Raw genomic sequence first — 13,613 nt, forward strand, 5'->3', positions numbered from 1 at the left:
TTTTGTATGCAGGCGGGGCTTGCAAAAGCACATGGCAAATATTATTTTAATTTAAATCCCACGACCACAAAATTTTTTAAATTGAATTCTCTCTATTTTAAATCACTTGTGTTTTTTATGTTTATGATACTCTTACAAAGAATTTACTATTTTCAATTCTAATATGTACTTTTGTGCTTTATTTGTCTTATAATAATAGATGTACAAATCATATCTCATTTATTTATTTTCTAGAATAAGATCTGTAAGGATTTTTTTTTGAATCTTCTAATTATTTTACAAGGATGCATTCTTTATTTAAAAAAACCTCATCAATGGATAAGAAATAGAAAGTTTATGTGACTTTTCCTAATTTTCTTTACAAATATTTTATAGTATATTAATTATGACTTCACAAAATAGCCCTACATGTTTTTGGTAATTTTGTAGATTCTAAAAATTTATATTTGTTGGTTAATTAAATTAAAAAAAATAGATATTCATCCTTTTACCAGATTTATATATATATATATATATATATATATATATATATATATATATATATATAATTATTCTAATTTTACGTTAATATCCTAGCTATTTAGAATAACGTCAAAATTCATATTCAATATTATTTAAATTCATATTCATTTTCTTTTCCATCTGCTCTCACACACACATATACACGCATATATATATATATATATATATATATATATATATATATATATATATATATATTAATTAAATTATTTTATTATAAAAAATAAAAAACACATCAAATAAAACATGATACTATAATTATTTAAGGTCAAAAGAACACACATTTTATTTTGCAATATCAAATTTTAAAAAAGAAATTATAGCTACATAAATTTAAAAATGAGTAAACCATAATTAAAATTTACAACAACTACAAATGTATATATTATTTTTGCACACATTAAGGTGTGCGGTTTGAGTGAATTTGGTAGATGATGCATGAGTTGAATTATTGAAAAAGAGAATAAAACATGTGTATAATAATAAAAGAGTTCTTTAAATGAAACGAAACTAAAAACTAAAAAGAGAAGAGGAGATAACATTTTAAAGTTATTTAATAAAGAAAGAATATTTAAATTAAGCAATGAAAATTGATAGTCACACATTTTAATATGGCAAGAAGTAAAAAGTAAAAATATGAAGAGAAACATATATAATCAAATATGTGTCCTGAAACAATTTAATTCAATAAAATTAAGGTTTATGTTTCATGAATTGTAATACATCATTTGAAGGAGATCACTAAAAGAAAAAAGCAAGTGTATAATTGAAGTTGTGATGAGAGATAAAAGACTTTTATCTCTTTTAATCAATATCAAACATTTGAATCAACATAGTTGTGGACAACTAATTTTAATAATCTAAAACATAATGAACACTCAAGGTTCTTTCAATGTAGCTAAGGATAATCTTAATACTACTTTAATGCTCTCAACTAGGATATGTCACAAACCTACTAATCGCTTTCGCTACTTGTGCAATGTTTAGTCTTTACAAATCATGACATGCATAAGTCTTTTTATCACTGATGTTTATAGGACTTTAAACATTTTCATCTTCTCTAATTCATTCCTAAGACTACTTACAATTGACAGGAAATGGGGTAAAAATTTTCTTATAATTTTGTGTGTTAAAGTGTTGCAAGACTTTTGATAAGTAATTCTTCTAAAGGAAATAAACCTTTATATCTTTTTTTATCCCTAAGTTTGCATTTCAAAAATATATTATTTAGTTTTTAGTTTCAAAATTTTTCTCTTAATTTCCTTTTCTCTCGATCTTCGAATTTCTCTTTTCTTCTTCTTTCATTTGCATTATTTGTTCTTCACTCATGGAAAACTAATTGTTGAGGATCAATTAATAAAATCAAGATTAAACAATCCAAATTGTGTTTTACATCGATCATTTAATACTTTAAACTTCTTCTCTCTAATATCATATTTTCATTTTATGATTTCCATTTTTAGAATTCAAATTAGGAATCAAATGAAAATTTTGATTAGATAAACAAATTAAATGATACTTTGATTTGATTCATATACGTATTTTAATTGATTTGGTTAATTGTTCAAACTTGTATTTGATTTTTTTAGAGAACTAAGATAAGAGGAATGGTTTGGTTCTTGAATCTTTGTTTTTATTCTTGCGAGTCAACCTAAGTTATGCTCTATATTACTAAATTTTATAGAAACTTATAGTATTTATTTTAAGAACGACATTGAATATCAACCTATGCAACTGCAACCATGATAGGAAACTATTTTTTGAACCTTTATTGTTATTGACAAAAATAGGGGAATTATGTTTTGAATTCCAACATATAAGATGACATAACATTTTGTTATATTTTATACCATAAGTCTTTTATGTATATGTTGTGCATTTTCTTGTCTAATCTCTTACTCTAATTTGCGAGCTACTAGTATATGTATTGATCTAATTCCATTTTGTGTTTATCTATGTATTATTCTATAAAAAAAGGGAAGTTATTAAGACCTAGACAATCTAATAATTGCCTAAATATACATTAGATTATCTCTCAATGGAAAGTTTCAATATTCAATATGAATGAGTAATTAAAGTAATCTTTAGTCTAGTTATAAACCTTCTAACATGTATTTTATTTAATAGAGTTACGGTTAGCAAAACCTTCCATACGTGCTCTTCATGTTAGACGATCCATCAATGATATGAGTAATTGACTTTAAACAAAACATGTGATCAAAGTTGAATCACAATTAATCTTAATGTAGATATGGTAAGATGTATATTCTTAGAAATCAAATTAACCTTGAGAAACAATGTCCAAACCTATGGTTTTTAATTAGGAAATACATGATTCCAACATGGTTAGAATTGTTTTCTTTTCCTATTATGGACCACTTCTTAAATTTATTGACTTAAATAGACCTCCACAAACATTAATTCCCAAAATAGACCTTATTACTATGATGTGGAAAAATCGTTTTCCTAGAAAAAGAAATCACATGGTGTTTATTTTGATTGGTGAAATATTTATGAATAGATTGATCTGTTCTACGTCCCAAATTTGAAAAAACATTGAATTTTTCATCCAAATAAGAAATATACACTCATCAACACCTGCCGAACAATGTGAAGATATCACACTTAGAAGTTATATGAACAAAAAAAAAAGAATAAAATTTAGAAAAAAATATTATTTATTTTTTAATTTCATTTTTAATTATGTCAACTCTATTATATCTATTTACTTTATGAATTATTATCAATTTTCATTGCGATCTTAAATATATTTCCATTTAGTTTTCAAGTTATTTCACTACAAATTATTCTTTAAACGTATAATATACATTTTCAACTTTAATTAAAATCAATTATCTTAAATAAATTTACAATTTACAATTTTTTAATTAAACAACATTTTCTCTCTCTATTATTTTTTATTTATTTTTAAACTATAATTTTAATAACCTATAAATTAAATAAATTACTAACTTAATAAATTACAACAATTTAAATTCATATTAGTAAATTACATTACACTTATGCATTTTCCATTTCTTATTTTTTTTCCATATCCTATACTTCAATAATTCAAAAACAAAATAAAAACATTTCAAAAATTTAATTTTACAAATTCCAACAATAAATATAAAATGGGTTAAGTATGTTTTTAGTCCCTGAACTTTGACCAAAAATTGAAATTCGTTCTTGGTCGAAACTTTGATAAATTTTGGTCCCTAAACTTTAAAAATGAATGAATATAGTTCTTTTATCTCAATTACATTGACTTTTTTCAACATGTGAAATGTGTTTCATGTTAATATTGGAGTTGTTTACACAGTTTGACACATTCTCGACTCAATATTACTAAAAAATGCGTTCGAAACCTAAAAAGAAAGTTAACAAAATTGGGTTAAAAGGACTATATTAATTCATTTTTAAAGTTTAGGGACCAAAATTTATCAAAGTTTCAAACAGGGACGAATTCCAATTTTTGAGCAAAGTTCAGGGACTAAAAACATGCTTAACCCATATAAAAATTATTTCATCTTACATACATATAACTATTTTTTACTTTTTCTACTCTTTTTTTTTAATTTCAAAATTTTAAAAAAACAATATACAATTTTTAATAAATCGATCTATATAAAAATTTTAATAAAGAAACATTTAAAAAAAACTATTTAACTTTTTAAATTAAAAAAAAACAAACTTGCTACCAATTTCCAGCAATATTTTGGCAATCAAAATCCAAAAGCACCATGCAATTTCGTTTGTTAGGAAAACACTTTTTTCCTATGGTCTACTTTTGGGAATTAATATTTGTGAATGCATATTGAAGTAAATAAATTTAAGAAGTGGTCCACAACCATAAAAAAGATAAGTTAGAATAATTTTTTTGAAAGAATCATTTAATATTGAAATAAATAAAGAAGTGTTAAATAATAAAGGATATTTAAATGCAATCAATGATATATTTTTGTCAAATATCCTTATATGTTTTTATATTGTCATATAAGTACCTTCAATTGAGTTTTTATTGATTATATATATATATATATATATATATATATATATATATATATATATATTATTATTTTGAGTTATCTTTTTAATCATTTTCCTTACTTATCTCCATGTGTTGAATAATATAATATTTTTGTGTTTAATATAAAATAATTGAGTTTTATTATTTTTATTAAATACATGTTAAATAATAAGGGATTAATAAGGGATTATCATCCTCACCTACATCAATAGTGGTGATAACAACAATCCTCTATTTATTGTTGTAGGTGATAACAACATGATAATCTTATTATTCAACAGATTTTCAATCAAGCAACAAAATCATTTGTAGTTTTATATTAATGAAAATATTATTTTATATTAATCATTTCATATTTTTTAATACAAGAAAACAAATAAGATGACATAACAAAATAACAATTACATCATCCACTTAAAATATAAAAAAGAAATATCAATTTAGTATTAACAATAGATCAAAACATTATTAAAAATTCAATTAACAATATCCAAATTTATAAGAAAATTAAAATTTAATTAAATCTTTTATATTTACCATTTGTACATTGAATAAAGAAGTTCCACCTTCTATAAATGGATATTAGTCCATGAACAATGCAATATATCAAACATTTATTTTTGCAAAATTCAAATGAACATGTTACCAATCACAAAGACAAAGTTTGAGTCTTTAATATAAAACAAGGCATAACGTATACAATGTATTCAATTCTTTAACCACAATATTTGTGAGTAATGTTTTCTTAGTGGGAGTCAGTAGTTGAGAAATATACGAACGTTATTTATTTATTTATTTTTTGATAGGACCATAAGGTTAACGTTCAAATCAAAGACAGCCAAAAATCCAAACCACACATAAGCTTTTAAAATGAAAATCCTAACCATGCAATTAGAGGCTCAAGTGTAAAGAGAAAAGAGATACTAAGAAGGCGTTCAACAGAAATAATAATAGTAATAAAATAATATAACATCAATTAAATTACACAAAATCTTCTATTTAATAAAAGAAATATAATTATTATAAATATAAAGTATGGGCATGCAAAATTATATATTTTTGTAATAAAAAAAATATAAAAATGCTATAGCTTTGTCAGGAAAGCCCATGCAAATCCTATATATTTAGTAATAATAGAAGACAAGAAAAACTCTATATATATATATATATATATATATATATATATATATATTTTATAATAACACATGGTATACAGTGTTAATAAAGTCCAAAAAAAACTGTATATACTTAATAATAAATAAAAAATTATATAGTGCCAGTAAAATTGATAGATCACTATATATTTTATTAATAAAAGTAATACTATGGTGTTTGAATAGTCAACAAAATACTATTTATTTTGTACTAATGTTTTTAATAGATTGGGTCGACTTAAAAAGTCTTAATATTAATAATAAAAAAATAAACTTCAATTAGTCGAATTCATTTTTTTTTCACGAACACTATATTCTTTTGTAGGTAACTCAACGTTGCAAGACCCATTGGATTGATAGGAGAAGACATTTTAGCTATCTGAAAATCAACTAGTCTACTTTGTCATATTTTGTTTGGAGAATTCCTATAATCCAACCTATTTCATCATCTTATTTTAGAGTGTTTCTATTGCATGTATCAATAAGCAAATATTTTAAATAATATATATATATATATATATATATATATATATGTGTATGTATGTATGTAGTTGCATTATATTAATACGATGAAGAAATGTGGTAAAAAAAAAAATCATCAAACTAAACATGAGCCGTTCATCAAAATAATTTTAGAATTTAATAATGTAAACAAAAGAGTTTCTTTCAATCATTGGGTTAAACTATCTGCATATGAATACATGTTTGAGTAATGAAAATACAAGTATGAGAGTACATCATGGTTTCTCTCTCTCCCTCTTCTATTCTGTAAAAAAAATTTATTCCATCACCTTTAATATATATATATATATATATATATATATATATATATATATATATATATATATATATATATATATATATATATATATATATATATATATATATATATTTCAGTGATGTTACACTGGTCAAAAGTTATAAAGACAAGAACATAGCAAACCAAACACATTAAATTTGATATAAAAATTTATCATTTTTACATGTAGGGTCAAAACAATAAAGTATAGAGATGTATAATATAAGAACAAAATAATAATTAGTTATTTTATTTTTCAAAATATAAAGTCAATACTTCATTTAAGAATATTAAAATTAATTTGTTTTATCACTTATTTTCAACATACTCATAATTTGTTTAGCCAAATTATTGAGTCAAAAAGAAGTACCCAGATAAATAAAGAAAATAATTGTGTTTTTTTACACAAAAGAGAAACCTTGTTTGATATTTTGTATTATGGAAGTAGAAAAATGAAACAATTTTGGTAATGGTTTAAGATTTTGATATTGTTTACTTATTTATTTTGTTTTACTTGACCAGACCAGATCAGACCCACAATTACACGTATGGACCAATAGAATCTGGCGGCTTCACAAATATTACTCTTCTATACCCTTTTAAGTCTTTAACCTAAGCCACATGCCCAGTTTCCTACAAAAACGTTGTCCCCTTCCCCACCCTCCTCTTACATCCTCCACTTTACACTACTCTCAATCCTCAACTCTCTGCACTGTTCTTTCCTACCGATTTCTCGCTCTTAACAAAATGCTGCATAAACCTTTCTTCATTTAATCCAGCTAGTGAAACACTAGTTTTTCTTGGTTTTTTTTTATACCATTTTTGAGGTCTATCAATGGAAGAGACCATTGACCCTGCAACCTCAAGCCTTCTGTGTCTGGAAAACAATGACATGTGCTTTGATGATTTTGAATGTAATGTTGCAGATGAGTCTCCTTCCTGGGACCACAAAAATCCTAACTTTAACAATCAATGTCTGATTGAGGACAATCTTGGATCGGAACATGTGTTGGATTCTCCTGTACTGAGTGATGAAATTGTTTTGGGTTTGATTGGGAAGGAGAGGGAACATTTGCCCCGGGATGATTACCTCGAGAGGCTGCTCGGTGGGGACTTGGACTTGAGTGTTAGGAGCCAGGCTCTTGATTGGATTTGGAAGGTTGGTTCATTGATTTTCTCCAAATGGGGGTTCTTGATTCTTGATTCTTGATTCTTTGATTCATGGAGAATAATTGCTTTAAACCTAGCCGCTTTTCTTTTCATTCAATGAAAGATAAAACTGAATCCCCTGTAATTTTTTTGGTTTACTTGGATCGTTTACCTTGGTGGTTCAAGTGTATTTAATGGGGTTTTAGCATCTAAAGATTAAATTTTGCATTCTAGTATAAATTTCTTTGCAATTTATGGCTATCTTGTTGGATTTCAATCTGCTCTTGTATTGGAATTTTCTTTATTTTCACAAGTTCCATGACATTCCAAGTGGGTATTAGTAGCTGTACCACTTATCCCTACACTGGTTTTGCAAGGCCAAATTCATTTCAAAATTCCTTATATTTGCATCTCTGTTCTTCTCATTCTATTGAGATTTTGATCATGTTCGACTCATTACAAGTTGAAGCTGTGTGATCTGCTTTTAGATTTATAACTATGTTAACCCTGGAGCTTATTTTTATGTGTGAACCATTCAGATTGGTAACTCTCACTAAACTTTACTTTGTCCAATGTTAACAGGCTCATGCACACTATGATTTTGGACCCTCTAGCTTATGTCTATCTGTGAATTACTTGGATCGGTTCCTATCGCTGTATGAATTACCAGTAAGATCAAATACTATAATCATACTAGTGTAATTTTGCGTTTATGTTTTCTGATCTTTTTTGACACTCTAAGTTCTCTTTGCTGATCAGGGAGACAGCAATTGGAGTGCACAATTGTTAGCTGTGGCATGTCTGTCAATTGCTGCTAAAATCGATGAGATTAAAGTGCCTTCCTGTATAGATATACAGGTACAGAAGAATTTTACACAAAGATTGTAAAATATACTTTTGTTATGTACATTTTTCTCTGATTTTATCACTTTTGTTTGGGATTGGTAGGTTGGAGAACCTAAGTTTCTATTTGAAGCTAAAACCATTCAAAGAATGGAACTACTGGTATTAAGCACATTGAAATGGAAAATGCAAGCTTTAACTCCGTTTTCCTTCGTAGACTACTTCATCAAGAAGATCACCTGTGACCAACTTCTAGTAAAGTCATCCATTCTGAGATCAGTTGGGCTCATTCTTGACATAATTAGATGTATATATTCTCTCCACTCTGTTAGTATGTTTAGTTTTTATTGCATGCACTTGAGGAACAATGCAGTGATTGTTGGGAAAAATCTTTGTAGGTATCAATTTCTTGGAATTCAAGCCTTCTGAAATTGCTGCAGCAGTGGCAATTTCTGTGTCAAGAAAACTGCAAGCAGAAGAGATTGATGAAGCCTTAACATGTTTTGTCAGTGTAGGAAAGGTAATAATATGATCATTGGTGTTTGATATCTATCATCTTCATTTACAAATTATTTATGCCGAGTTATGAACTTATGAGGTTTTCATTTTGCAGGAAAGAATTTTGAAGTGTCTTGAATTGATTAGAGACTTGCCCTTGATCCAAGCTTCTACTAATTTGGGCAACAACTTGGCACCATTGGTACCTCAAAGCCCTATTGGTGTGCTGGATGCTGCATGCTTCATCTCTATATGTGATGAGTTAACAGTTGGATTATCTACAGATTATTGGGTTGATACTCCAAATTCTAAGAGGATGAAAATTTCTGACCCTCTTGATGGGATTTTCAAGTCATGAAATTTCAATTTATTATCCCTTTCACCAAAGTTGATTTGGTTTGGTTGAATAAGAGTTTAGTGTGGTCTTGTAGGCAGTTGGTAACACACTCAATGAGAGTGCGTCTTGGATGAATAAGACAGAGATTTAAGCAGTTTCATGCTTAAAGCATGAAAAGTAGGCCATGCTAGCAGGTTATAATCAAGTTATAAAAACACTTGCTATTGCTGTGGATTACAGAAAATTTTGATGATACATTGTGTTGCTAGGCAAATTTGTCCGGAGACAAGAATTTAGTATTTGGACAGACTAGTTTTTTCTTTAAATGTCCAAACTTTTCATTGTTTCGGGAATAGAATGAAATACAAATTGGAATTTTTTTCAGTTTCTTTTATCCACAAATTCTGGTGGAAAAGCCTGAATTTCTTATTATCCTGTTTTCTTTTTTAGGACTTGTTGGACATGAACAAATGAGAGAAGAGTATGTATCACTAATGTTTATCCATGACGTAATATCAATGATTTGATTAAGGGAGAATGATTACTATATCCAACATTTTTAATCAATGTTTTACTCTTAATAATGAGTGAAAAAAAATATTTCAATGTAATTTTATCACAATTTTTAATTAAAAAACTCTTGTATTAATTCTTTAAGTGGTTCATAGTTTTTTTTAATTTATCTTAATAGGTATTTTTTTTTTCCTGTAAGAACTTAAAAGAAAAAAAATCAAATGAGTTAGTTGATCTGAGGATTTGTCTCTAGGTTTAGGTAATATGGTAAATGTGGTTTGGACCGACTTGGGTCGTTGTCAGTATTTGCGACCAAGATTTAGTTACTAATGAAGCGGAGATTTGTCTTTGTTGGAATATCGGGATTGGAGAGAGAGATGACTCTATCTAACAGTAGGCCCACTAGCTTTTGTTTTAGTTACCCACCAGTCAAAAAAGTATTAACTTCAGACAACAATAGTATTAACTTCAGACAACAATGCTAGATTTTATTTTAGAAGTATCTAAAAGGTTGTAATTTTTACAAGTTCTTTTTTTTTTAATTTAAAAAATTATTATTATCTAAGGTCTACGACCGGACTAAAAATTTAGAGTTAGAGATATTTAATAATATATTAAACAGTCAGTTGGGGTCTTGTTTATTTACTTAAAAAAGTTAGACTTAGATTTTTTTTCAATAATTTAATAAAAAAATTATCATATTTTAGATTTAGAAAATGCTAAATTTGACCAACATGTTTACATAATAACTTGAAATACATATATATAATACATGATTATTTAAATATAATATATGATTTCTAATATTAATAATAAACTTTATATTAAAAAATAATGTAATTTTAAGTTTATAAGATTGGACATTATGATTTATGAGTAAGTGGTATATTGTTATTGAGTCATATTCATTCTTGTTTATGAGTGATAAAAATGTATTACTTGACTCAATAAGAAAAGTTATAGTTATATAGCTTTAAGAGAAGAAAAAAAGAGATTACAAGAATAAAGAATGAAGTGAAAAAAAAATCAAAATATAAGTTGAACAAGTGCGCACAATTTATTTATGATTTATGCATAAATTATTCTTAACATAATTTTAAAATAATTATAATAAAAAATAATAAATTCATCATATGTAATAATTTGTAGCTTAGTAAAAATAATTGCTACATAATTTACTATTTTTGATGAAATATTTTAAAATATATATTATGTTATTATGAAACTCAAATTTACATTAGGTAAAAAAAAAATCATCAGCACCTTTTTATGATAAAAAAACTGGCGTGTCAAAGTTGAAAAATTTACATTATAAAAAAATAGTAACATATAAAAAAAAAAAATCTACGAATACATAGTCTTGTGGGTTAAGATGTTGTCACAGTCTTTTAATCGAGGTTAAATTTCTTCCATAAGGTTAAATATGAATTTGATTTCTAAAATTTTAGTGAAAATTAGAATTAATTTTTTTTTTAAAATTCGGACCAATTTAGTCATTCATTTCTATAAATGTGTAGATTTAATCTTTTTAATTAAATTTTGTTAAGTTTATTTGATGTTTTAAACACGTTTCTTAACTAATATTAAAGCGGAAATGTATCAAACAGTCTAAACAACTCAAATGCTATCATGATACATGTTTTAAATGTCAAATAAACTTAACAAAATTTTGTTAAAAGAACTAAATTCATGCATTTTGTAATTTTGGAGACTAAATTGGACTATAGTTTCAAAGAGAGACAACTTTCAATTTTTACCAAAAGTTAAGGGACCAAAAACATATTTAACCATTTTTTAATGCATCTCCTTAAAAAATCCCAAAATAAAGTGTCAAATGATAATTTTTAATTAAGTTTAATCTTTCAATGATGGTTCTGACCATCATTGTATATATTTCAAATGTTGCAAATTTCTCACACCCTCGTAATTCTTGTGAATCTATTAGTCACCTTGCTATTCTCCATGCATCATTCTTCAAGCTTGTAAAAAATAGGAAAAACATAAAAAGGAGAGTCTAATTATGTCTTAATTTTTTTTAGTCTTTCGTAGTATAATTAGAATATATGTAGTTAATAGGTTTATATAAGTCAAATGGTTTGTAAAAGATTTTCACAAACTAAGTTTTAAAGAGCTCGCCTTCTTTTACTTAGTTTAACATGTATAATAGATAATATGATAGACTAAGGGAGGAAGAGTAACTCAATATAATTGTATTGATTTGTCTGATAGTGCAGATTGACCAAGTACTTGAGTTTCACTAAGTAGTCTACTATTATGAAATATAGACGAGTATTCTTTCAGGTTATAGCCACTCTCGACTGACTCTGTAAGAGTATTATTTCGGATCGCACCCTCCTAGCTCACCCCGCCAAGTATTCTTTAACAATTAACCACTCTTGGATAAAAAGCATGAATATTATTTTGAATCATAGTCAGTCCTAGTATTCTTTCCACAACAAGCCACTCTTAGCTTAATCCAAGTATTCTTTCAATAAGTCATTTATACCTTAACCAATTATTCTTTCAACAAGTCACTTATGAGTTAATCAAGTATTCTTCCAACAAGCCATTTTTTACTTATCCAAGTATTCTTTAAATAAACCATTTCTGGCTTGAGATAAATAAAATGTCTTTGTGCTCAACAACTCATAAGCTTTGCTCACTAAAAAGGGTAGTGTTTTTTGACTATACAAGGTTAATCACTCTCTACTAATTAACTATATGAACACAAAAAATGTTTATACAAAACTATTTAGGCACAAAAATGTTTTGTTAGTATTTTGGCACATATGCAATTCAAGCTCTCTCTTTCTTCTACTTCTTAGATGTCTTTATATAGACACGAGAAGAAAAAAGTTGTTGCAAATCCTTTTCTAGTTCTTGAGTCAACTTTAGACTCACTTGAGTGTCCTTCTTTCTTGCGATGAGCTTTGTAGTGAAAAATGTATTAAATGTGCTCATGCATACATTAAATGCATTTCTCTTCTTCAAGCAATGACAGAACTTAACATGTCTTAATTAGAGAACCTATACTTGAAATCATGTAAAGGATAGATCGTACTAAGCAAATAGTTCTTTTAGTGTTGACAAAGCAAGTGTTAGGATGTTGATGAAGTAAAGTAGTTGTAACTTAAGTTCTAAGATATTGCTTATGTGACATAATACTTAAAATGAATCCTCTTTGCTCATAAGAAAAAGAAGATTCCTACAACATAAAATGAACATATAGATATTCATATATGATACAATGTTTACTTAATCTATGCGTATATCGTTTGATCATGTAAATGCTTATCAGACTCAAAGCGAGACTGTATAGTGAAATATTGTTTGACAAACACGTACATCTTCATTATCTATTGTTTATCAAAGCTTCAGTGTTACAAACAAAGTAAGATCATGATTTATGCTTTGTTATTTTCGGCACTCAATTAAAATCATATTATTGAGTGCTTTTATCCTCCAAGTATATCCTACAAACAAAGTTCATCCTTCAATGTTGCTTTTATCCTCGATTAACACTTCTTGTTTAGATTAATTGTATTTCACCTTCAAGTATATAGAAGATTATGAAAGTGTGAACTTTAACATTTATTGTTGTGACATACAATATTATTTAAATTAATGTGTCAAATATGTTTTCTATCCAAACTATTGACTAAAATTGTATTCCGTGTCTGCTTCAAAGTATGTACCAATTTTGTCCTTACACTTTATAAAATAATGTAAAGTATCTCTGACAACAAATGACAATTAATGGTTTTAGAG

At 26.5% G+C, this 13,613-nt stretch overlaps 1 protein-coding gene across 1 annotated transcript; it reads left to right on the top strand.

Moving 5' to 3' along the window:
- The first annotated feature begins 7,125 nt into the window (after window positions 1-7,125).
- Window positions 7,126-9,726, top strand: LOC114176838 (cyclin-D4-1-like). The gene is made up of 6 exons (XM_028062019.1): window positions 7,126-7,664; window positions 8,237-8,323; window positions 8,414-8,512; window positions 8,603-8,804; window positions 8,896-9,017; window positions 9,111-9,726. The coding sequence occupies exons 1-6, from the start codon at window positions 7,341-7,343 to the stop codon at window positions 9,351-9,353; spliced, it is 1,077 nt and encodes a 358-aa protein (XP_027917820.1). The 5' UTR covers window positions 7,126-7,340; the 3' UTR covers window positions 9,354-9,726.
- The last annotated feature ends 3,887 nt before the right edge of the window (window positions 9,727-13,613 follow it).

Source organism: Vigna unguiculata, chromosome 3 (assembly GCF_004118075.2).
Source record: "Vigna unguiculata cultivar IT97K-499-35 chromosome 3, ASM411807v1, whole genome shotgun sequence".
NCBI classification, from domain to species: Eukaryota; Viridiplantae; Streptophyta; class Magnoliopsida; order Fabales; family Fabaceae; genus Vigna; species Vigna unguiculata.